Source organism: Malaclemys terrapin, chromosome 1 (genome assembly GCF_027887155.1).
Source record: "Malaclemys terrapin pileata isolate rMalTer1 chromosome 1, rMalTer1.hap1, whole genome shotgun sequence".
Classification (NCBI taxonomy): domain Eukaryota; kingdom Metazoa; phylum Chordata; order Testudines; family Emydidae; genus Malaclemys; species Malaclemys terrapin.
In genome coordinates, this window is record NC_071505.1 from 24,773,659 (window position 1) to 24,799,067 (window position 25,409).

Genomic DNA, 25,409 nt, shown 5'->3' on the forward strand with positions numbered 1-25,409 from the left:
AATACAGAGACTGAGCAGGGGGCAGGGTGTTGGAGAAAGAGGCGGACCAGGAGCGGGGCCTCAGGGGGAAGAGGTGGGGCAAGGGGCAGGGCAGGATGTCCAGTTTTCAGCAATTAGAAAGTTGACAACCCTAGATCATTCCTGGGCTCATAGCCAACATCTGCTGGGTTCCCAGTTATGTACATAAGACAAAGGGTTTTCATTTGGCTGTCACCTGCTTCAGGTGGGGCACCACCTGCAGCACTTTTACCCAGCAACAACAAGCAAGGCACTGGTAGCAAATCATCACAGTCGTCTTGCATACGGCCTACCTTTCCTCAGGGAGGCCCTGACAGGTATCAGTCTCTCAAGCAGGCTTCTGTCATGAAGTGAGAGCTGGAGTTCTGCTCTCCTTCCCTGACAGCTGAGCTGGGCTCTCCATCTTTAACCCCTCCCTTCAATCCTGAGACCTCTTGCAGATGCAGCAGGGTAGGACTGACTCAGCCCACAACAGTTCATTAACCCTTTCCTAGTCAGTGTGAGGTTTGTATCCGCATCACTGGGTTTTACTAGCAAAAAGTGCCACAATCACTAACGGATAATTCAGTCCTTTTCTTTAAACATTGTATCAAATAAAACTCCATCAATTACACAATTTTTTACCAACCTGTAATATTGCTCTTTCTGGTATATTTGATATTTCATCTTTGACTGTTTCTGAGGTAGAAGAATATTGTACATCATCCTGTTTATCAAAATATTCTTCCTGGTCTCCCTTTACCAAACTCTGAAAAAAAATTACACAACAGAAGTATAACTATCCTTATCCAAATTAAAGCATCATCTTTTCTTATAAATTGAATATGTTCTGAGATATTGTAAAAAAGACCCAATTGATATATCAACATTTCTAAATTAAATTAGTTTTTTTTAATTCACATAGATTTAAAAATCTATTTAATAAAATAACAACAATGAATATTACTCCAACAATATCATGATGAAGTTCATGAGGTATTTTACAAATACATGTACTGTGCATTTTAGAACACCTGTTTTATACTAGTTTGTACATACAGTACAGTAGAAATATAGTTATTTGCTGTGTAAAAGAGAAGTAGAAGGGGAAGATGGAAGCAAGAGAAAGAGAAGGAAAATGGGGAAGGGAGATTAGGAAGAAGGGAAGAACAGGTGGGGAAAAGTGGCAGTTTTAGATTGTGCCTTTCCCCCATGAGCACAGTTATTCTTCAGGCAGCAGTTTGTATCTCTCCGGCTTTTTAAAATTATTTCCTATTATAATAATGAAGAGCCTGTCCCTGCAACATGGAAGGGAATGAGAGCTTTGTTATTGAGTTAAAGGGCTAAAGGATCAGGGCCTAAATTGAGCTTTTCCAGTAATATAGGGCCCCAGCCTGCAAAGGCTCCATCACTATGCATTCATTCCCCAAATCCATTGAAGGATTAAGGCCACAATGTTTTCAACAGAAAACGGTAACTGAAATGGCAGATTTGCCAAAAGTTGCAGCTGAAAGGGTAACCGTGGGCATGGGAGAAGGAGAAGGAGCCTAAATAGTCCACGTAACCTTAGTAAAAAGAAACCAAAAATGAATGCATCAATAAATACAATCAAAATAATCAAGAAAGGAGTGTTTATAATCTTTTCTCTAACATGTTATCTTACCCTTCTAAGAGGAACTACTTTTCATATGGGAAGGATACATTGCAGGAATTTATTTTTTTTTTTAAGAAAAAAAGGAGATATATTTTAATAAGAATCCATAAGCAGCTGTGCATTAGTAGGTTATTTGTGCACTCCTCAATGATAAAAATACAAGGTTTCCAGCCTCACAATGCAAATGAGACAGTATCCTATGAATGCAAATCCAACTGTGATCTATTGGGATACTGGTCCTACGTATTCCAGAAGCTTGTTTACATATACCAAAATAGGCCCAATTCATTGTGGGCTGAGGTAAACAGTAACAGAATAGGTTGGTAGCCAAGTATGTGAAGAGGGTAAAAGGTTGTTAGCACAAAGTACCTGCAGTTTCTCTTAATGGGGCAGGAGGCTTTAAGGAGCCCAGACTTACCAAAAGTGCGGTCTGAAAAAGGCTCCTGGCTAGGGCAGCCAAGAAATCAGTTAACGGAGTATCTCACTCCAGGGATTACCATCAGTGGAGTTCCAATGGAAATTAAAGCTGCCCACAAAGGATTCATACCTTCTGTCAATATTAACTAATGTTTGAACAAGAGTGTCAAGAATCGAGTTAGCTGACATGATGCTGACCACAACTTAGCAGTCAATGAAGACATTTTATCATGGCTTAATTATGGTTAGCTGATACAATGTCTGAGCATGATTTGTCCTGGTCTACCGTGACTGCTAAGTCATGTCAGCATCATGTCAGTTAACTTGTACCTTCAGAATCATGTTCAAACACAATAAAATATTGTAATGCAGACAAACATACTAAAACAGAGACAGAAACACTGTCTATCCCTCTTGAGGTAATGGGTTTTGCTGGCATAGAGGGGAGTACATGACACCTCCTTGATCCAGCTTTGCTTAAATTGGCTTATATTCTTAAAAAAATATTAAGTTATCTTTTAATTGCAGTTGAAAAGTATTCTGTTGATGGAAAATTTCCCTTATGTTTACAATATCACAAACAATGGAAGCACTCAGAATATATTTTTAGAGCGGTGAAAGTCTGAGAAGATAATTTTTTAAGAACCGTAAAAACTGCAACCCTGCAAAGCAACTCCAGCATTAACAGGATTTCATGTTTAACAAATTGTTTGCACAGTGCTTTGAAAATGCACAGTGTTACCTAAGTACTAAGTAACCACAGTGGTAGCAGTAGTATGGTAGAATGGATTATTTTAATTTTATGTACCTAGGATGGCTTTCCCACAGCAGCTTCAGTTCATGGAGATATATTGTTTAATCATTCAGCATGTTATATTTAAAATTCTATGTAATGTACCTCAAAATATGCTTTTGTTTTTGCGGAACTCTGAGCCTCTGCATGCCACGCCCTTAGGATAATTTTGTGCAAACTGTCATTAAAGACCTTTTGTATCCTCATTGCTGCCACTAGAAAAAATGTATTTGATTACAAAAGTTATGAAAGCAAGGACTTCATTTCTGAATAAATGTTTCAGTTAAATGCCTTTGACGAAATGCAGTTCTGTATACAACCATCTCTACAGATTTATAACTGTTCACAGCTATGTTCTTTATAATGAAACAAGCAGCAACAACACTCTCACAGTATATGTAAAAAGAACAGGAGTACTTGTGGCACCTTAGAGACTAACAAATTTATTTGAGCATAAGCTTTCATGGGCTACTCATCCAATGAAGTGGACTGTAGCCCACAAAAGCTTATGCTCAAATAAATATGTTTGTCTCTAAGGTGCCACAAGTACTCCTGTTCTTTTTGCAGATACAGACTAATACGGCTGCTACTCTGAAACCTGACAGTATATGTACTGGTTCATACAAATACACTAAGTTCCCAGGCAAAGCAAAAAAGTGTTATATGATCTTATTTGAATAGCTATCTATAAATGCATGATTAATCTGCAAATTGGATCTGCCAAAAAACAGTAAGTTCACCAATTCTTAAATTCCAGAACAAGTAGCAAGTTTGAAGAGTGCTGTCAGAGCGGAAAAAAAAAATTACGCTGTCCTCAGTGAAATGGAACAGGACATAACTCATTCGCTCACTTTACATGTAACATTTTGAGAGCGTGCAGGTTCACGAATAATAAAGGCAAATTAGTGTTTTCAATATAATTCAAAAATGTAGTCTTAACTTAATCACTATAAAAGTTTTGTTTCATATTTCCTATTTTAAATGCTATAGTTCCTTGTCCAGTATGTCTGGTCCGAATTTTCAATTTAAAAGATCTGATTCTTAATAACTTGACCTAGTTTCAGAATGGAAATGGTTTAAAAAGGACTGTAGAACTACATGTTACTATAAAACTGGTGGATTCTATCTTTGTATCATCGTGATTACCCTCCAAAGAATTTCCTTAAAAGCTGTCACTTTCATTTCCAACAAAAATTCTTGTATCTTTTAAACTGGGTTTATATGCAGCTTGTTATTTGGTGTCTTTTTCCTTTAAAATTACATATTTTTCAACAGATTTTAAATAATTTTTATACTTCACATACAGAAGACACTGTATAAATATATGAGCCAAATTCTGTTCTCCAGTTTGTATGGGTACCAACATAAGTTCCACCTGTATCTGAGAGCAGAATTTGGCATTTTATTCCTAACCCTGCAAACTCTAACTCACCCCAGTAGTTCTTGCTCACACGAGTAGTCACTTTTAACTCAACAGGACTATTTAAGTAAAGACTGCAAGAAGAATTCTCAATTGTACATTTTGATATTTTAAATATATCCTAAAAATGTTCACACTAAATTTATATCACTGTTTTTACACACACAAACTAAATTATCTTGAAAGTGAAAATGAATAAACAGAACAATTTTAAACTATTTACCTGGTCTTTGGGTCACAAGAACTCTTACAAATTAAACATTTATAAATAACTCAATGACCTTTTAAAAGTCATGCAGATGTCACACAGCAGAGTTTGACATGGATCTAAAGTATATCAGCTCTGCAACCAGGATTTTGACGTTACTGTTTAAAAACAGATCTTCTATTAAAGCAGTCCTGACACTAGACCTTAAAATTATATCCCTAAAAATAACAATTTCATGTCTTATTTTTCACCAAGCTCAAAACCCCAAAAATAATTTTATACAAGAAAAAAAAACATATTTTCTCTGCAGTGAGACATACAAGATCTACTTTTTTCCTGTGAGAACACTGCACAAATACTTACAATAATCTAAAACCCTGTGAATAACTGAGTATGCAAAGTTATTAATGAGCTGCATGCACAAAAGAGTTCAAAGACTCACAGCTTCTGTGTTGCTCAAATATTATTAAGCTTATAGTCTATACATTGTATTTTTGTTTATTCAAAGCAGCTTGTAAGACTTACATGCTATTTGTTCCTTGCGAAACTTTACCCAAGCTCTCCACTTCTGTACTACTACTCTGGTTATTCTGGTGTCATAATGGTCTGCTGCAACAGCCATCTTCTGCTTTACAAGTGCTCTACGATTTTTTTGCAACAGACAATATTGCATCCATCCACTGTAATGTTAAGGCACAGTTAATAATTTTATTAATGTGGTTTCTGACTCAGATGGAATAAAATGCATAAAACTCTGCAATGTAATACAAAGCATTTGGAAGATAAGCTGATGAACATAAACTTAATGACTCAAACTAAGTCACAGGATGGTGGTCATTTTTTTCCAATACAATTCTTATGGCTGATATATTTCAATAATCATTCCTCCTAGCCATACCATTTTTAATAAAGTTTCTGCCTTCGATTAATATGTTACATCATCAGTTTGTAAAATATCTGACTGATTCTATTCATTACTTGCTCCAGCTAGTATGTGATTATTGAGACCCTGATTCAGGAAAGTATCCATATTCAAGAAAGGCACTTAAGCACATGAAAGCAACGGAACTTAAACACATGCTTAATGTTAAGCCTGTGTATAAGCAATTTCCCAAATAGTGATGGATTTAAGAAGGGACGGCCCTAGACTAGCTGCCAGCAACTGGCGCCCTAGGTGAACCATGCAATCAGCGCCCTCCACTCCCAAGCCCCAAGGGCAGATCTAGGCTGACGTTTTTGGTAAACTGGGAAACGTTTTGCCCCTTTTTTCCCTTGAATGTTTTTTACGCGTTTTTTTTTTTTAAACAGAGGCTTAATTATTTGGTTTCTCCATCCCTCTGTCCAACCAATGTTTCTGAGATCAGATAAAATAGAGACACAAAATTTTCAGAATAGATTTGTACACGACAGCTAGATGATATTTCAGTCCGATTTCAAATAAAAATGCATTAAAAATGTTAATTATAATTTTTATTATTACTAATCCAAAATCATCCATTACGCTATCCTGCTTTAACTTTCATTACCACCACATCCAATATAGAAAAAAATAAGAAAACTCTTCAATGAACTTTAACCTGTATTTACAAAACACTCGGAATAAAAAACACTCTGTCCTCTTAAAACATGACTTTTCTTGCTTTAAGTTTTGAAAATTCAGTCACTAGTTCTTTTAGATCCAGTTTTCCAGCTATTTCATGCTCTATTGACATTGTGGCAAGTCCAGCAAGTCTCTTTTGCACCATTGTTGAACGCAGATATGTTTTTATCAATTTTAACTTTGAGAAGCTACATTCCTCACTAGCTACGGAAACTGGCAAAGTTAAAAGAATGCGCAAAGCTATAAAAATATTTGGAAAACTGTCTGTGAGATTATTTTCACAAACTTCAGTACTTCTTCAGGAGTGGAATGTTTCTTAAGTCGTCTTGAAAAAGCCTGAAGCTCGCTACACAAATCTGTAGCATCAATGTCTTTTGAATTTTTATGAGTCAATGCTGACTCCAGTTTTATACAAAATTCTCTTATCTGTTTTGCTGTTTTCTTTTGCAAGCTGTGGATATCATACAGAGAGCCAAATACTGACTCTAGCTGCTGCATCTGTTGAAATCTTTCATCAACCGAGTGAACAGCAGTATCAAGGACTGCGAAGTAGAAATTCACTTTGAACCTTTGTTTTGGGTTCTGAATGGGTGAGTCTCATCCTTCATACGAAAACTGCTGTTTCTTTTGCCGAATGTGAACTGGCTCTGGTTCAAATTCTGTCGGAAAGTCTATTTCTTCAGCAAGCTTAAGAGAATCTACCAGTGTTCTTTCGAATTCATCAATTCTGAATTCCTCCAGAATATTTTATTTTGCTGCAGTTTTTGAATAGCAGAATGTATGTTCAAGTTCTTTTCCTGAAGCTGCTTACTAGTGAGGTTAATCTCGAAAAGGCTATTATACTACAAAATGAGTGAAGTCACAAATTTGAACTTGGAAAGGCCATTTGCAAGAGCTTCTGCATCTGAACGTGCCGTATTGCCAGATGATCCAGTAAAGGTAGGGTTACCATACGTCCTCTTTTTCCCGGACACGTCCGGCTTTTCGGCAGTCAAACCCCCGTCCGGGGGGAATTGCCAAAAAGCGGAACATGTCCGGGAAAATGGCGGCTCTGTTTAAGAGCCCGGCTGCCTGAACGCTACCAGCTTCGGGCAGCCCCGTGCCTGGAGACCCTGCGCCGCTGGAGCCCGGGAGGGGAAGTGCCTGGCTGGGGGCGCAGGGTCTGGAGGCACGGGGCTGCCCGAAGCCGGTAGCGCTCCGGCAGCCCGGCTCTTAAATAGAGCCGCGGGGACTGGAGCCTCCAGCCGCCAGGGCTGTGTGTAACTGACCCAGTGTCAGTTACACAGAGCCCCAGCCACTGGAGGCTCTGTTTAAGAGCCGGGCTGCCCGAGAGCTACCGGCTTCGGGCAGCCCCGTGCCTGGAGACCCTGCGCCCCCAGCCGGGCACTTCCCCTCCCGGGCTCCGGCGGCGCAGGGTCTCCAGGCACGGGGCTGCCCGAAGCCGGTAGCTCTCGCAGCCCGGCTCTGTGTAACTGACACTGTGTCAGTTACACACAGCCCCGGCGTCTCTATTTAAGAGCCGGGCTGCCCGAGCGCTACCGGCTTCGGGCAGCCCCGTGCCTCCGGACCCTGCGCCGCCGGAGCCCGGGAGGGGAAGTGCCTGGCTGGGGGCGCAGGGTCTGGAGGCACGGGGCTGCCCGAAGCCGGTAGCGCTTGGGCAGCCCGGCTCTTAAACAGAGCGGGGGCGGCTGGAGCCTCCAGCCCCCGGGGCTCTGTGTAACTGACCCAGTGTCAGTTACACAGAGCCCCAGCTGCTGGAGGCTCTGTTTAAGAACCGGGCTGCCCCAGAGCTACCGGCTTCGGGCAGCCCCCTTGCCTCCGGACCCTGCGCCCCCAGCCGGGCACTTCCCCTCCCGGGCTCCGGCGGTGCAGGGTCCGGAGGCACGGGGGCTGCCCAAAGCCGGTAGCGCTGGGGCAGCCCGGCTCTTAAACAGAGCCTAAGAGGAGCAGAGCCTCCAGCTGCGGGGGCTCTGCTCCTCTTCGGCTCTGTGTAACTTATACAGTGTAAGTTACGCGGAGCCGCTGGAGCCCCGGAGGGGAAGTGCCCGGCTGGGGGCACAGGGTCTGGAGGCATGGGGGCTGCCCAAAGCCCGAGCGCTACCGGCTTCACGGTTTGCTGGGCAGCCTCCAGACCCTGCGCCCCCAGCTGGGCGCTTCCCCTCCCGGGCACCAGCTGCGCTGGGGAAGCGCCGGCTGGGGGCGCAGGGTCTGGGGGCTGCCCGGGAAACCGTGATGCTGGTAGCACTGGGGCAGCCCTTTCCCCCTGGCTGGGAGTGGGAGGGAGGAGGGGGCGGAGTTAGGGTGGGGGAAGGGGCGGAGTTGGGGCGGGGCTAGGGGTGGGGAAATGGGCGGGGCCATGGCCCGTGGAGGGTCCTCTTTTTTTATTTATGAGATATGGTAACCCTAAGTAAAGGTAATATCATCAGAAATTTCAATTAGGGTCTCATAAATGTTTCCAAGTTCATAGTGAAGAGGCTTCAAAGCATCAATGCGACTCTCCCATCTTGCCTGACTAAGTGGTTTCACAGTTAGAGAATTCACATGGCGAGTCAGAATCTCCCAACGGCATGTTGAGCCTGAGAAAAAACACATAAACACGTTGCACCAGGTCAAAGAAACTACTTGCCTCCAAACAGCATCTAGCAGCAGCATTGACAACCAAATTCAGAGAATGTGCACTGCAAGAAACGAAAAAGGCCCTACGATTGATTTCCATCATTCTCCTTTGCACACCATTGCCTTTACCCTTCATAGTACTCTGATTATCATAGCCTTGGCCATGTAAGTTTTCAACAGATAATGACATTGTTTCAAGCCCTTGTAGAATAGTTTCAGTCATAAATGCTCTAGTCATCTCCTTCAGTGGTATGAAACCCAAAAAATGTTCCTTTCTGAGCACTTCAACATTATCTTCATCTGCAGACTTTTCCATATCCACAAAATTAATGATCATCATTTGTTCAACATGACTCACATCTGATGTACAGTCCAGTATTATTGAAAATTATTTTGCAGAATGGGCAGCTTCTACAATTTTCTTTTTAATGGCATTTGCTAGAATTTGAATCAGTTCATTCTGCATATTTTTTTCCTAAGTTTCATGATCAGTTATTTTATGTAGATACTCCTTCATGACTGGATCAAACAAAGCTAGGTATTCAACACATTTTTAAAAGTTTCCATTACCTGGAGTGTATAATTTTTCATTTCTACCGCGGCCATGGAATGCTAAATTTTGCCCACCGAGAACTCTCACTAAAGCAATCAGACGCTCTAATATTTGTTGCCAATATTCTTCTTTTTCCTTAATCACACGTAAATTTTCTTCATTGATAGTTTTTCCTTTTTTCAATCATAATTCAAGTTCTTTCCAATTCTGAAAACATTCCAAATGTTCTGTACTTTACATGTGAAGAGAGAATTGAAGATATGTTTTCTCCATGCCTTCAAACCATTTTCAGTAAGTGATGTACCAATTGCTTGATTTCTAAACAACTTGCAGCAAAAGCAAAACACAGAGTCCTTCGACACTGAATACTGTAACCAGTTTTGATGAATTTCTTCCCCATTAATGAGTTTCCTCTTGTAATGCTGAGCAGAGACTTTTCTTTTATTTCCATCCTTAGAGAAGGGAAATTCATTAACTTGTTTGGGTCCATGTTCCACAAGAATTTGCCGCACACTGTCACCATATCTGGGCCATGAAGTTGGGTCCCCATACTGTAACTTGTTTGTAACTTCTTCATCCTTTCTTCTTTCTACTTCATTTACTTCAATTTCTGCATGTGTCTCTGAAGGTGAATACATTTTCTCCATTTCCATATCAGTCTGATGCTGTGAGCTGCCTTCATCTAGAAGTAAGTTTTTATCATCTTGAGTTTCCAAACTGCTTTTTTGTGGATGTGAACTACCCTCATCTCGAAGTAAAATACCTTCATCTTGATGTTCCAAACTGCTAACCTCCTCTCCAAGAAAAATTCCTTCATCTGGATGCTGTGAACTGCTTCCATGTTTATTTGGATTAAAGAGAAGATATTTCAGGAAGGATCCCTGCTATTTTGCTTGGTCCTTTTCCTTCTCAGCCTTTTGTTTACGATACTCAGCTCCTGAGGGTTTTCTTTTTCCTCTTTCTGCCAAGGTTTATGTACTGTGCTCCCGACTGCAAGCATTATAGCCTTTAGGATGGCTGATACACCACATGGTTGGAGATTTAAACCACGTTGCAGCCATCCCAACACGTCTTTTCACTGCTTAAAGTGTGTGATTAGTAACACACACTCACTTACCTATTAAAATAGTTAGTTACAGCATTTACATGGAAACAAAATGACCTTTTTCGATGTTATAACCCAACACCAGTTGTTTGGAAAGTAATCCCCTTCCTCAAGGTTACCCGCTTGGAGTGTGATGTCATCACTTTCATAGTCTATTAAGCGTTAACGCTGTTACTTTTCTTTTATGGACCTTATTTATTATATGTGAACCAGTTATAACACAGAAAAGTTTAGAATTATACAGCCTGATAATAATGCTAAGGTTTAATAACGCTTAAAAATACCCACATTTTGGATTTATAATGCTGAAAGACGTTATTCTTTATTCTTTGGCACCAAGAAACACAATTTTCCACAGTATTTGCTCGATTCTTAATCATCTACCTGTGACGTGTGTTAAAATGACCGTTTGACATGTATCAGCTCGCGGTATCTCTACTCTACATGAATTTCTGGCTATGCGACCTTGATGTATGTTTGAGTTAGGTGTCACTAGCATTGCAGCTCTTGCCGCTGGCGGATATGTTTCATTGTGGCTGAGTTATTGCTTATCAAAATTGCGGAGTGGGTCATCTTGACCCTAGGTTGCAAACTGAAAAAAACATTCACTAAAATATTACTTATTTTTCCAGTACATAAAAGATTTGACATATTAATAAATTATCAGAAATGTAGAGAAATGAATTATAATTCATATTCCCTCCGTACGCACACGGGAGTTGAAAAGATGACATCTTCGTTATTTTATTTGTATTTTTTTCATCTTTTTCAATTTTTTTTTTTAATTTGATTTTTTTTCTTGAATTTGGTGCCCCATTTAACTTGGCACCCTAGGTGACCACCTAGTTCGCCTATATGGACAGGCTGCCCCTGGATTTAAGCACATGCTTAAGTGCTTTCTTGAACTGGGGTTTAAAAATGTTATTTAAGTTTCTTTGGCAATGTGAATAAAAATTAAAATGAAAGAAGAATATAAATCAACATTTAAATCTAAACCATTTTATCCTTCCACAAAATACATTCAACATTGTTCTTGCTCTCTTAAGTGACACAGAAGTAGACAGAGCCCAAAGAGAAATATTTTCTCAAAGAATCACACATTGTTTATTAATTATAGTACAGTATTTTTCTTTGTCAGAGCAACACCAAAGATAGCCACTGAAATGAGGCTTTATGACAGCACTTTTATTTGCCAACAAATCTCCAATTTGGAAGCAAAATGTAATTTAATTGAACATAGCTGAGAGCTACTGTAAATGTAACATCTTATGGTTCTAATCAAACTCCCATTGTAAAGTCAGATAACAGTGAAACCTGAAATAATGGAGGAGTCTTATGATTTTTACTAAGATTTTTAACCATTTTGACTATCATAGTTCTATATCAGACACGTGCACTATTCTCCACTCAAGAAGTAATAGCTTTTTTTGGACCTCTAGCCTTATCTCCCCTAAATGTTAGTTCCAATGGAAAACTGTTGGACCTTTGAAATTCATGGCCACAATGAAGTGATTTTTGATTAACGATTAATTCATTCAGAATGCATTTATATATCTCTCTCTTTCACAGAACCACAGAGAGAATGAGTGAATTATCCAAAGTCACAAAGGAAATCTGAATAAGAGCCAGAAAGAGAACCCAGATCCTTGACTCTCAGTCCTGTACTTTAACCCTACCCCAAAATATCCTTTCTCCATTGGGATTTTAGTACTCTGGCAAGATTAATCTGTATGAGAGGCGGTACACGGAAGGCCTGGTCCAAAACCCACTGAAGTCAAAAGACTTCCACTGATTTCAATAAACTTTGGATTGGGCCTGGAATTTACAGACACTCTGAGCTCACTACATTTCGAATACAAAATAACATTGCTAAAAGAGAGCAAAACCGAATAATCTAATTTGGTCATCTATCTTTATTCTGTTTGTGACGCTGGCAGTCGAGGTGCCAGCTCATGCCAAGGCCCCAGGCCTCACTGATCATTGACAAATGCATAGCTGGAAACCAGTCTGGTTTACCTGTGGGTTACTATTGTTAAAACGGACATTAGTGTTATAAAAATGCGTTTAATTCTCAGACTTTATGGAATGCTTATAGAATGCCGCATGCATGAATCCTACTTATATCTGTATCCCATGCTAAAAGGTAATACTTAAGTGTTTGCTCTATAACTGTAAAATGTTTGTTCTAAAACTATGTAACTCACCAACCAGGAACATTTTTTCAAATAATGCAAAATCCTGGATTCCTGCAGAAGATGTCATCTCCCCCCCATCAGCACGGACTATTGAATCCATATGAGTTAGTGTGGAACAAAGACTTTGTTGATTGCTCCTCCCACCCAACCATGAAGAGGTTACGTGCAGAAGCGCTCGGCCCATCAGCCTGCACTCTAGAGAAGTGAGGATAAAAATCCCTGACCAGAAGGAATTAGGGTCTCTTTATGCTGTCTGGACCCTGAGGGGCAAAGATTCCTGAACATAAACAAGAAATCCCCAGGCTGCTTGGCTTGAGTTAGCTCCAAAGGACATAAAATCTTGCTTATTATAGAAGCTTGTATTCCCTTTTGAATTTAAGATTGTATCTCACATGTGTGTGCATGCTTAAATGCTTTAGCCCTATAAATAACTCTCATTTCTTTTTCCTAGTTAATAAACTTTTAGTTAGTTTTTTACAGGACTGCCTACAAGTATTGTCTCTGGCATGAGATTTAAGGTGCAAATTGACCTGGAAAAAGTGACTGGTCCTTTGGGACTAGGAGTAATCTGAATATTTTGTGATCTTTGATGTAAAGTGACCATCTGTCACAGAGACAAGCTTGTCTGGGTGGCAAGGTAGATCAGAATGACCAAGGGGTCTGTGATTCTATGTTAAGGCTGTATAGTGCCTAAGGAGTTTACAGTTGTTAGTTGGTTGGTGAAATCTAAGTATAGAACTCGCAATATCACGAAATATTCCAGACAAAGCAGATTTTTTCCTAAAAATTCAGTATTCTTCATGTACAGTACATATACTTACTGAAAGTACAGTTTCTTTAAGTTTTTGCTGTAAAAGTTCCATGCTTTGCCACATAACTCTTCAGTCATCTAAACAAATAATATATTATATTAATACACAAATTAAAAAATGGTATTGCATAGTGAATGCTTAAAAAGTAGCCAAAAATACTGGCAGTTTTATTTTCCATATTGATCGATGCAAATTAAATGGTACAGTTCAAAGAAATTCATGTTCAGATACAATTTTCTGTCTATGAAATTTTTCTATGTATCTTTCTTCCCCTATCAACTTCTTTCAGTATAAACCTGCTTTTACAGGCATAAAATCTGAAGGCAAAAACTAAATATAGAACTGAACTGTACGTATGAAGAAGGCATTAATCTAGCTCAATGTTAGCATTTCTTCCCCAAAATTCACTGTTTTACTGATAAAATATATTTAATTGCTAGAAACATTCTATCTTTTCTTTTAAATTCTTCTCTTTTACTTTGTGATTTGCTAGAATTTAATAACCTTATTAGGGCTGTCAAGTGAGTAAAAAAATTAATCATGATTAATCGTGCTGTTAAACAATAATAAAATACCATTTATTTAAATATTTTTGATGTTTTCTACATTTTCAAATATATAGATTTAAATTACAACACAGAATGCAATGCTCACTTTATATTTATTATTGATATTTATATGGATCTATTTAAAATGCACTCTTCTAAAATCTTGGGTACATATAAAGATTTTTTCTGTAATTTCATAAATTATACAGGACCACTGCCCAATTCTAAAGAACCTTCTTCATTTCCTTTGCCAATTACCTTAATGTTCTTATTTAGTAGAATCAATCAAATCAAATAATACACAGAACCTCATGAAACTGAAACTGGGTCCAGATGCACTTGGAAAGATTGTAACATAGAAGTAAGTTCATTACATTGGTAATTCTGTCCAATTTTGATAAAGACACTACCATTTTTGGTGATCTATCATATGCATAGACAACATGCCAATATGAAGATGTACATTTTGGAAGATCATAAAACTAACAAATAGAAACAAATGCAAGGTACCACCATTCCTTCACATAAACTACAACAGAAATGGCAGAATCATGAAATAAACTTGAAGGCAAAATTAAACCCTTCTGTACTGAAAGATTTTTTTAAAGTACAGATTTAGTGTAATTGCTCAATGATTGTTACCAGCTGTTCATCATTTAGTCCAAAAAGGATGTGCAAATAAGTTTCTGAAATCCTCTTTAATTTTGGCCTCAAGGATGAATCAATACATGTATCCCTGCAAAACAAATAAATAAAAAAGCAAATCATGTAAACCACATTAGTAACACCGAAGGAAAATTAATCTCCTCTCTACAGCTAATGGATTATTTAATACCCTTACTACCTTCATTCCAACTGTGTTAATGAGCCAAATTATGTTCACCTACTATATGAAAACAGATTAAGTTCAGTGCTATGTTCAGAGATACAGTTGAGTCATTTGGGGTCAAAATTTAACTCATCTTTAAAAAGATATAACCTAATGGAAAATGCTCAAGTTACAAAATATTTTTCCATTCTTAATGCTGATTTTTTTTCAAACAGTCACTATTTATGTATGACTTACAGACCTTCATGCAATGTTTTCTGCTGATGCAGAGTAGTCTGTGAGGATGCATAGGAAGTAAAAGTAATTAAAAAAAACTTAATCCCATAACCAAATGAACAAAACACAGCCATGTTGATTTATACTTCCATGAGAAACACGGGAAAAAAATAATGTTTGTCAGAGGATAAAATCAATAGAAAAAGAAATTCTATTTCAACCTTTTAAGAAGACATTAAAAATAACGGAAAGTAAACACAGAAGACCCCATAATTATGGACCAAACTGTTACATTTAGCTCCCAGTGAACACTAGGGCTGTGGAGAATCCTATAACCCCATAAATCAGTGGTCCCCAAACTGTGGGGGGTGCCCCCCAGGGGAGCATGGAGGAACGTTTGGGAGGGTGCGGCAGGGCCTGGGCCAGTCCACACATGGGGTGGGGAGAGAGCGCCATCCAGCCCCGCTCTGCCACCTGCTCCACTCTCACCCTGCCTCCAGCCCCAGCCCCAGGTCCGGCACCAGCCTCAGCCACCAGCTCCTGGCTCTGTTCCTGGCTGTGGCTCCATACCTGGCCGCGACCCCAGATACGGCCCCAACCGTGGCCCCAGCTGCAGTTCTGGCCCCAAACACGGGCCCGCTGTCGGACACGGCGCCCGGCCCTTACCATGGCCTGGTAAGGGGGAGCATGAACCAGGTAAAGGGGGGCACAGACAAAAAAGTTTGGGGACCACTGTCATAGAGAGCTCCAGGAGGGGGGTTAGTATGCAGAGAGACTGAACAAACTGCACCATACCAATGCATGGTGCTATCTGCTCTATAGGTCAACTGGTCCATTCCATGGGCTGGTACAGAGAGAGGTAGGGACACGGCTCCATCTCCTCCTCACCTCTCATCCCTTCAGGGTGAGGTGGGACCCTAATGGCATAGGGAAGCAGCAACTACTCCATGTGCTACTCCTGAGGGCATTCTGTGCCAAAAAAATTAAAATTCTGCACATAGTATTTTACAATTCTGCAAGTTCTATTTGTCAATAAATAAATGCAGAGGCTCCAGAATGGCAGTGGGGAGAAAAGGCTACTGGCTGCATCCTGCAGTCCCCCCACCTCCACCCCAGGACATGGACTCAGCGGTGAGGCTGCACCAGACCCTGACACGGCACAAGGCCTGGGCCTGCCCCAAAAACACCCTAGGGCCCTGCCTCTCTGTGCCAGGTGTACTAGATGTGGGGCAGGCAGGCTCAACCAGGCAGGATCCAAGTGTAAAGGGGCTCAATGTGGGGGGATCCAGGTGTGAGGTGAGAGGGTACTGTGTGGGACAATCTGGGTGCAGGCAGCTCAGTGGGGGGTATAGGTATGGGGGGATCTGGATGCACAGAGGCTCACTGGGGGGGTTCCAGATGCAGGGGCAATGGGACTCTGTAGGGGCTTCCAGGTGAAGATGGTTGGGGCTCAACGGAGGGGTTTGGGTGTGTGGGGGGGTCTCAGCTGGGGGTTGGTGGGGTGGGGTCTGGGTGCAGCTAGTTGGGGGTCAGAGGTGTGGTGTCTGGATGTGGGGGCTCATGGTGGTGCGGGGAATGCGGCTTGTCAGGGTGGGGGTTTGAGTGCAGGGAGCTCAATGGGGAGTGGTCTAAGGTCTGGAGGCAGGGGGTCTGGGTGCCAGGGGCTCCAGATGATGGGGTTAAGGTTCAGTGAGGTGGGGTTTGGGTATGGAGTGCTAGGGGGTTCTGGGTGTACAGGGTGAGGCTTGGCAGGGGTGTCTGGGTATGGAAGGTCCAGATGCACAGGGGTTGGGAAGATGGGGGAGCAGCTCCCCATACAGCGACCCCTCCCCCCTACAACTGAGGAGTGATGAGGGCAGGAAGCAGGGGAGGATGCTGAGCTTCCTGCAGCTGGGGGAGGTTTCTTGGGGTGGGTCTGACACAGCTCCAGCCATTCCTTGCAGGGGAAGAGGAAGTCCCATCCTCTCCTGTCTCCAGCCCAGCCGGGACTAGCCGATCCCGGCTCAGGGTAGGAACCATTGGCTGGGGTATCTCCTGCCCTGCAGTGATTTACCTCTCCGCCAGCTGCCTGAAATGATGTACCTGTGCTGCTAGGGAGTGGCGTGTGACTGCTCTTGCAGCTTCCCTCCCCTTCCCTCTCAGGAAGTCTTTTTTCTATGGGGAAACAAAGAAATCTGCGGGGGACATGAATTCTGCGCACACGCAGTGGCACAGAATTCCCCCAGGAGTAATATGCAAAGACTACAATTGTGTGTGACTCTTGCACAGGGTATGTAAGGGAGAGAGGTTCCATTAATATTTCCCCTCCCACCTGTGCACCTGCACATGGGCGAGTCACAGACTGGCCCTATGAAATCAAAGCCACTTTTCTCCATTATCTTTTGCTCCACCTCTCCTTTTGCCATCTTTAGTCCCCTAACTTCTCTAGCTGCTGTCTAACTATGAGCACCAACTATGCCTTTTTGGGCCTGATCCAACGAAGTGCTGAACACCTCAATTTCCCACTGACGTCACTGGGTGTTAGCATGCTCAGCACTTCACAGGAACAGTCCCTTAGTAAATAGGGTGCATCAGTGATGGCAGATGCATTGAAGCAGAAACCTGAGAAACTGCATGTTATATAGTCATCCAATCTGTCTACATAATATAAACTTTAATACAAATTGATTTAAAACCAATCCAGCTCTCCTTCTTTGATAAAATTCCCACTGGCCTCCAGAACGAAAGCCTTTGTAGAGAGTGTGTTACTAACATCTTAGTCAACAAAAATGCTCATTTTCTCTTTTTTTCCTATATCTGTTCTTTCTTTACACTGAGGAGAGGGATACAATATTTGAGGCTTTCCTACAGATTATTCTATAGCTCAATTTAATCATTATGATAGTTTAACATTCCAGGTTTCATTATTGCACTCATTATCTCTAAGAATAAAGCAGTGCACCTGGAAAAGCTCTATTTGGTATAAAACACAGCAACCCAGCTGCTCAGGAACACAGGTCACCAAGAGCACATCAGCCTGCTTCTCTGCTCTCTGAACTGGCTCCCCCAAAAAAAGAGTCCAGTTCAAGATCTCTGTCCTAATATTCAAAGCCCATATAGACTGGACTTAAGTACCACAGAGATCACCTCTTCACAAGCATGACCTCACATGAATTATACTGGAACCATGAAACTATTCACCTATAAGGGAAAGATCTTGAATGAGAAGACAGGACTTTCATAGGAGCTGGACCTACATTACTGAATTTATTCTCACAAAAGGTAAATACAGCCCTGGGGCCTCACCATGTTCAAAACTGAATACAAAACTCATTTGTCGACTTGGCTTTCCTACAACAAGCTAATCAGACATGCATACACTCTCTGTCTCTCACATACCACAAACTATAAACTAATCAAGATAGTTCTCCTACACACTGGGAAGGAGAAAAGTAAGAGAGCAAGTCAGACTGTTATGGTGATTTCTATTTTAAGTACTTGGAAGGCACTCAGATACTATAGTGACAGCGCCAATATATATTTAGATAGTTAGTTAGTTATTAGGGCCCAATCCCACCTCCAGCGAAGTCAGTAGAAATATTCCCTTTGACTGCAGTGTGAATGAGATTAGCCCCTTAGCCTGTAGTTTCTTTTCCCTTACTGTGATGCCTAAGTTTCAAAAAGAGAGAGAGGTGAGAAATAAAAAATGGAAAATAAGTCTCTGAGTAATTCAATACATTTAGAGCCACATCCTTAGGTGGTGTAAATCAGCACTGACTTCAATGAAGCTATGCCAATTTACACCAGCTGGGGATATAGCCCATAATAACAACGAGGTGGCACCTTAAAGACTAACAGATTTATTTGGGCATAAGCTTTCGTGGGTAAAAAACCCACTTCTTCAGATGCATGGAGTGAAAATTACAGATACAGGCATAAATATACTGGCACATGAAGAGAAGGGAGTTACCTTACACAGGGCCGGCTCCAGGCACCATGCTCAGTGCTTGGGGGGGCCACTCCGGAGAGGGGCGGCACATCCAGCTGTTCGGCGGCAATTCGGTGGATGGTCCCTCACTCCTGCTCGGAGCGAAGGACCTTCCGCCGAATTGCCACCGCAGATCGCGATTGCGATCGCAGCTTGTTTTGTTTTGTTTTGTTTTTTGTTTTTTGTTTTCGTTAGGCTGCTTGGGGCGGCCAAAACCCTGGAGCCGGCCCTGACCTTACAAGTGGAGAACCAGTATTGACAAGGCCAATTCAGTCAGTGTAGATGTGGTCCACTCCCAATAATTGATGAGGAGGTGTCAATACCAAGAGAGGGAAAATTGCTTTTATAGTGAGCCAGCCTCTCCCAGGCCCTATTCAAGCCCAAATTAATGGTATTAAGTTTGCAAATGAATTGTAGCTCGGCAGTTTCTCTTTTAAGACTGTTTTTTAAGTTTTTTTTTGTTGAAGGATGGCTACTTTTAAATCTGTTATTGAATGTCCAGGGAGATTGAAGTGTTCTCCTACTGGCTTTTGTATTTTACCATTCCTGATGTCTGATTTGTGTCCATTTATTCTTTTACGTAGAGACTGTCCGTTTTGGCCAATGTACATGGCAGAGGGGCATTGCTGGCACATGATGGCATAAAGCACATTAGTAGATGTGCAGGTGAATGAGCCTCTGATGGTGTGGCTGATGTGGTTGGGTCCTATGATGGTGTCACTAGAGTAGATATGGGGGCAGAGTAGACAACGGAGTTTGTTACAGGGATGGGTTCCCGGGTTAGTGTTTCTGTGGTGTGGTGTGTAGTTGCTGGTGAGTTGGGGGGCTGTCTGTAAGCGAGGACTGGCCTGCCTCCCAAGGTCTGTGAAAGTGAGGGATCGTTTTCCAGGATAGGTTGTAGATTGTTGATGATGTGCTGGAGAGGTTTTAGCTGGGGGCTGTTCTGTTATTTTCCTTGTTGAGCCCAATAAATGGGGTTTTTTACCCACAAAAGTTTATGCCCAAATAAATCTTTTAGACTTTAAGGTGCCACCAGACTCCTCGTTTTTGTGGACTGAACACAGCTACCCCTCTGATACATAGCCCATAATGTTTATCTCAAAATAAAAAGCTCAATAAATATATGTTATAAACAGAAATCTAATATTAAATACATTTAGTAAATACTCTGTGGACAATTCAAATAAAAATAGACAAAGGAAAAATATTTTGTATGTTTTTAGTACAAATTCTCAATATTAATCAGTCTATTTGTAACATGTTATTAATCTCTGGGCATGAGGGATATTTATTTTGCAGGTGATAGTAAATGCAATATTAGTGCTGTTTTAAAATTGACATTTCAATATTTGACACCACATAGAACACACAAAAACATTTGATAAGTACCATAAAATACCATCTAGTCCCTTCTCCATCATTTCTCTGATCTTTTCTTCTAAAAACTTAAGTGGATCCTCTGGACACATAATAAATATACCACATAGCAGAGTCTGCAAAAAAGAACAGTAAATTAACATCTTTCACATGTCTGAAACTGTTACGCTAAACACAACTACCAAATGAATTTTAAATAGTATAACATTTATACAATTCTTCTCTATCGTTTTATCATTCTGTTTCTTTTACTTAATTGTTAGTTTAAATGCTTTAATGTATGTATCAGTACATTTCAACTGGTAGCCCTCATGCCTCTGGTCACATCATAACAACAAAATATATGGTACTTCTATAGTACTTTCCACCAAAGGATCTCAAATTTCTTTAAAAGCATTACTAAATTATATCTCACAATAACCTTGTGAGGTAGAGAAGATGTGGAATTGGGTCCTTCACCAGCAACTGATCCTATATCAAATAGTTATAATGTTGCATTGCTTTGGGGGATGGGAACAGTTGCTTTTCAGCAGTGAGTTATAGGACTAGCTAGTTCATTTCTCACTTATGAATAATGAACAATCTTCTTTTTTATATCGCTGATGTAAATGTAGAACAACAACTATAATTTTACATTTAGATGGTTAAGCCAGAAAATTGTGTCTGCAGTAGCAGAGTGTATTGCTGTGATGCCTCCTTTGTATTTGTGAATGGGGCACTGAGTTATTTATGTTCTATGGTCTGTTCTGAGTGACCACAGTTGCACACTGGAGAGTCTTTAATTTTCCATTTGTGCAGCAAGTATCTGCAGCTGCCATGGTTTGTGCGGATGCAGTTTAGGGTGGTCCACGAGTTTCATTGGAGATCGAAGCCAGGGATCTTCTGCATCGGATCTTTCACAGGGTGTTTATTTGTGACTTCCTGTGAGCTCCGTTCAGCTTTCCAAGCTTCATCAGAGTTGAAGTTGCATTGTTGAATGTTAAATGCATGGGTCCATGATTTCAGGTGATGGTGAGAGACGTTGTTAAGCTCCTGGTAGATGGGAAGACGTTCATTTTCCATGATCCTCTGGAATTCTCAAAGGAACTAATTCATTATTCATTTTTTCACAAATTAAAAATGAACAAGGTTTTCTCAGTAGCACAGCCAAACAAGTACCTGGTGAGGCAATGTATCGTTATCTGCCAAAATAAAGATATATTAGAGGATATGCTAATGGACTATGTCTTTAAGTATGGCAAGAAAGTTTAAATCAAACTCTATGAACTGGTTACGTTACGCACATAAGGACAAATTATGGCTATATGCACACAGGAATATCCCAGAATACCCATGAAAAGAGAGAAGCACATGGTAGAAATTTTCCATCATAACTGCACTCCTAAAACTGGAGGAGAGATCACTCTTCTGCAGATGACTGTCCTAGCGCACAGTCTGCTGTTTATACAAATACTTCCCCATGCCTGGCAGTGGAAAATATAGTGCTTACCATTAAAAGGACAGCATTTGTCAACAGTCATCACACAGCAATAGCTGAGATACCAGAGTTTTTTCTACACTGAAAAATGGATACCTGGGTTTCCTAAGCTCTCCTCCTATTTCCACTTGCTCCATTACTGTGGACAACAGCATCATTCTCATGTTATACAGGACTGTAATATGGATGTCATCTTTGACTCAACCCTGTCTCCATGTATAAATCTTCCAGCTTAGTCCTACATAACATCTCTAAGAAATGACCTACCACCAAAACTCTCACTCAGGCTCTCCTAGTTTTGCATCCTGACTATTGCAGATCTCTGGCCTTGACCCCGGCAATCTCAGCTCCTTCAAGTCCATTCAAAATGCTATTGTTTAAATCATCTTCCTGGCTTGTCATTCTGATACCTCAAGCTCTTCTCTAGGCCCCTCAATACACATTTCTTGTCTTTACCTTTAAGGACCTTCACCTTACATAGCTTCTCTGGTAACTTATCACAATGCCAGACGCTGACATTCTCTGCCAATGTTCCCAACCTTTACTGCCCACCAGTCAGCTTCTTTCTCAAAGTTTCCTTCAAACATTTTCTTCCATGCCACCCCTTGTGCATGGGGAAAACTCAAAACAGCAAACAAACTTAAGGACTGTTTCTGTCACAATGCCTACAAAAAGCTGCCAGCTGACCAAAGATAGGCAGGTCATAAGCTGTGATTTTCTCTTTACTTTACTTTCATTTCCTACTTTCTTTTTCTATCTCATTCCTACCATTCCTTTCACCCCAAAATAAAGAATAATAAAAACCCAACAAAACATGTAACTAACAGAACTGTGTCAATTAGGGTTACCATACGTCCTCTTTTTCCCGGACATGTCCGGCTTTTCGGCAGTCAAACCCCCGTCCGGGGGGAATTGCCAAAAAGCAGAACATGTCCGGGAAAATGGCGGCTCTGTTTAAGAGCCCGGCTGCCTGAACGCTACCGGCTTCGGGCAGCCCCGTGCCTGGAGACCCTGCGCCGCCGGAGCCCGGGAGGGGAAGTGCCCGGCTGGGGGCGCAGGGTCTGGAGGCACGGGGCTGCCCGAAGCCGGTAGCTCTCGGGCAGCCCGGCTCTTAAATAGAGCCGCCGGGACTGGAGCCTCCAGCCGCCGGGGCTGTGTGTAACTGACACAGTGTCAGTTACACAGAGCCCCAGCCGCTGGAGGCTCTGTTTAAGAGCCCGGCTGCCTGAACGCTACCGGCTTCGGGCAGCCCGGTGCCTGGAGACCCTGCGCCCCCAGCCGGGCACTTCCCCTCCCGGGCTCCGGCGACGCAGGGTCTCCAGGCACGGGGCTGCCCGAAGCCGGTAGCGTTCAGGCAGCCGGGCTCTTAAACAGAGCCTCCAGCGGCTGGGGCTCTGTGTAACTGACACTGTGTCAGTTACACACAGCCCCGGCGGCTGGAGGCTCCAGTCCCCGCGGCTCTATTTAAGAGCCGGGCTGCCCGAGCGCTACCGGCTTCGGGCAGCCCCGTGCCTACAGACCCTGCACTGCCAGCGCCCGGGAGGGGAAGTGCCGGGCTGGGGGCGCAGGGTCCGGAGGCACGGGGCTGCCCGAAGCCGGTAGCGCTTGGGCAGCCCCGCTCTTAAACAGAGCGGGGGCGGCTGGAGCCTCCAGACCCCAGGGCTCTGTGTAACTGACCCAGTGTCAGTTACACAGAGACAAAGAAGAGAAAAGCCTCCAGCCCCCGGGGCTCTGTGTAACTGACCCAGTGTCAGTTACACAGAGCCAAAGAGGAGAAAAGCCTCCAGCCCCCGGGGCTCTGTGTAACTGACACAGTGTCAGTTACACAGAGCCCCAGCCGCTGGAGGCTCTGTTTAAGAACTGGGCTGCCCGAGAGCTACCGGCTTCGGGCAGCCCCCTTGCCTCCGGACCCTGCGCCCCCAGCCGGGCACTTCCCCTCCCGGGCTCCGGCGGCGCAGGGTCTGGAGGCACGGGGGCTGCCCAAAGCCGGTAGCGCTGGGGCAGCCCGGCTCTTAAACAGAGCCTAAGAGGAGCAGAGCCTCCAGCTGTGGAGGCTCTGCTCCTCTTCGGCTCTGTGTAACTTATACAGTGTATAAGAGTAACTTATACAGTGTTACGCAGAGCCGCCGGAGCCCTGGAGGGGAAGTGCCCGGCTGGGGGCACAGGGTCCGGAGGCAAGGGGGCTGCCCAAAGCCCGAGCGCTACCGGCTTCACGGTTTGCTGGGCAGCCTCCAGACCCTGCGCCCCCGGCTGGGCGCTTCCCCTCCCGGGCACCAGCTGCACTGGGGAAGCGCCGGCTGGGGGCGCAGGGTCTGGGGGCTGCCCGGGAAACCGTGATGCTGGTAGCACTGGGGCAGCCCTTTCCCCCTGGCTGGGAGTGGGAGGGAGGAGGGGGCGGAGTTAGGGTGGGGGAAGGGGCGGAGTTGGGGCGGGGCTAGGGGTGGGGAAATGGGCGGGGCCATGGCCCGTGGAGGGTCCTCTTTTTTTATTTATGAGATATGGTAACCCTAGTGTCAATCATCACTATGTTCACTTGCCTATATGCTATACCCAATCCTCACTATTTTGTCTGCTGGATTCTAAACTCTCCTGGCCAGGGCTGTCTCCATCTGTCAGCACCCAGCACAATGGAGCCCTGATCCTGAGTGCAGCCTTTTGGCCACTATCATAATACAAATGATTAAAAATAAAATATCAATAATACTTAAAACAGGAAATAACTGTGGCAACTGTGATATTTGCTTACCAATGTCAGTACACAAACACACTATTTATTCATTATCAAAATAATCTTTACCAGGGAGGAGCAGGGTTGTATAAAGGGTCATTGCCAGTCAGAATATGGGTGTGCAATAAGACTGTTTTGTCAGCATAGATATAGTCTGCTTTTTAAGACATTTCCACAGGGAAGCAGAACTAAGGAATACAAGAACCAAAGATAAGTAACGAAATATCTTTTTCTTTAATGTATGAAACAACAAACAATGAACAACTTAAATTTACACTGTTTGAATATTTTCTTAAAATAAATGATAAATTGATTCTAACCTTAGCTTCTACTGAACCTCACTAGTAAAAAGACAATCTCCAAGATGTATCCAGATGACAATAACAGGGTGCATACAGAAATATCAACAAGTATTATAAATTCATCATTTATTATAATAATTACAATATAAATAATACGCTGTTAAGCAGAGTACTAGATATGCGGACAATATAGTGATTCTCTTCATGTGTGTTTTCACCTTAATACATTTTCCAAAAAAGACTTAAGGCTGTTCAAATACTCCCTCTGCTGGATTGAGCCAGCACCAGTCTGCTAAACTGATTGCATTTTTCATAGATTTTGAGTTCTTTTATAGCTTTTCTTTTTAATTGAATGTGCACTCCTTTTCTTTCAATGGATCTTCTAGGCATAGTATATGTACAAAAATTTGATCAAAGAAAATGCAAAATATATCACCAAAAATTTAGATCTGGGAATTCTTTTTTAAAAAATTGTACAAGAAATAGTGTCTTACGGCCTGATCCTGCAACCCATACTCATGTGAGTAATCCTTAATGATGATAATGCCCAACACAGATGTGAGAAAAACTGGGCCTAAACAGTACAAAGGTTGGC

The 25,409-nt window shown here is 42.2% G+C and overlaps 1 protein-coding gene across 1 annotated transcript in view; it reads right to left on the reverse strand.

Annotated features, from left to right (window-relative positions):
* Positions 1–25,409, reverse strand: part of FBXL13 (F-box and leucine rich repeat protein 13) — a 170,380-nt gene that overhangs the window by 141,509 nt on the left and 3,462 nt on the right. The window contains exons 2-7 of the mRNA XM_054017732.1: positions 20,320–20,423; positions 14,561–14,654; positions 13,380–13,447; positions 5,015–5,169; positions 2,967–3,076; positions 647–766 (exon numbers count right to left, since the gene is read on the reverse strand). Coding sequence (XP_053873707.1) covers positions 647–766; positions 2,967–3,076; positions 5,015–5,169; positions 13,380–13,447; positions 14,561–14,654; positions 20,320–20,423 — 651 coding nt within the window. The remainder of the gene's footprint in view (positions 1–646; positions 767–2,966; positions 3,077–5,014; positions 5,170–13,379; positions 13,448–14,560; positions 14,655–20,319; positions 20,424–25,409) is intronic.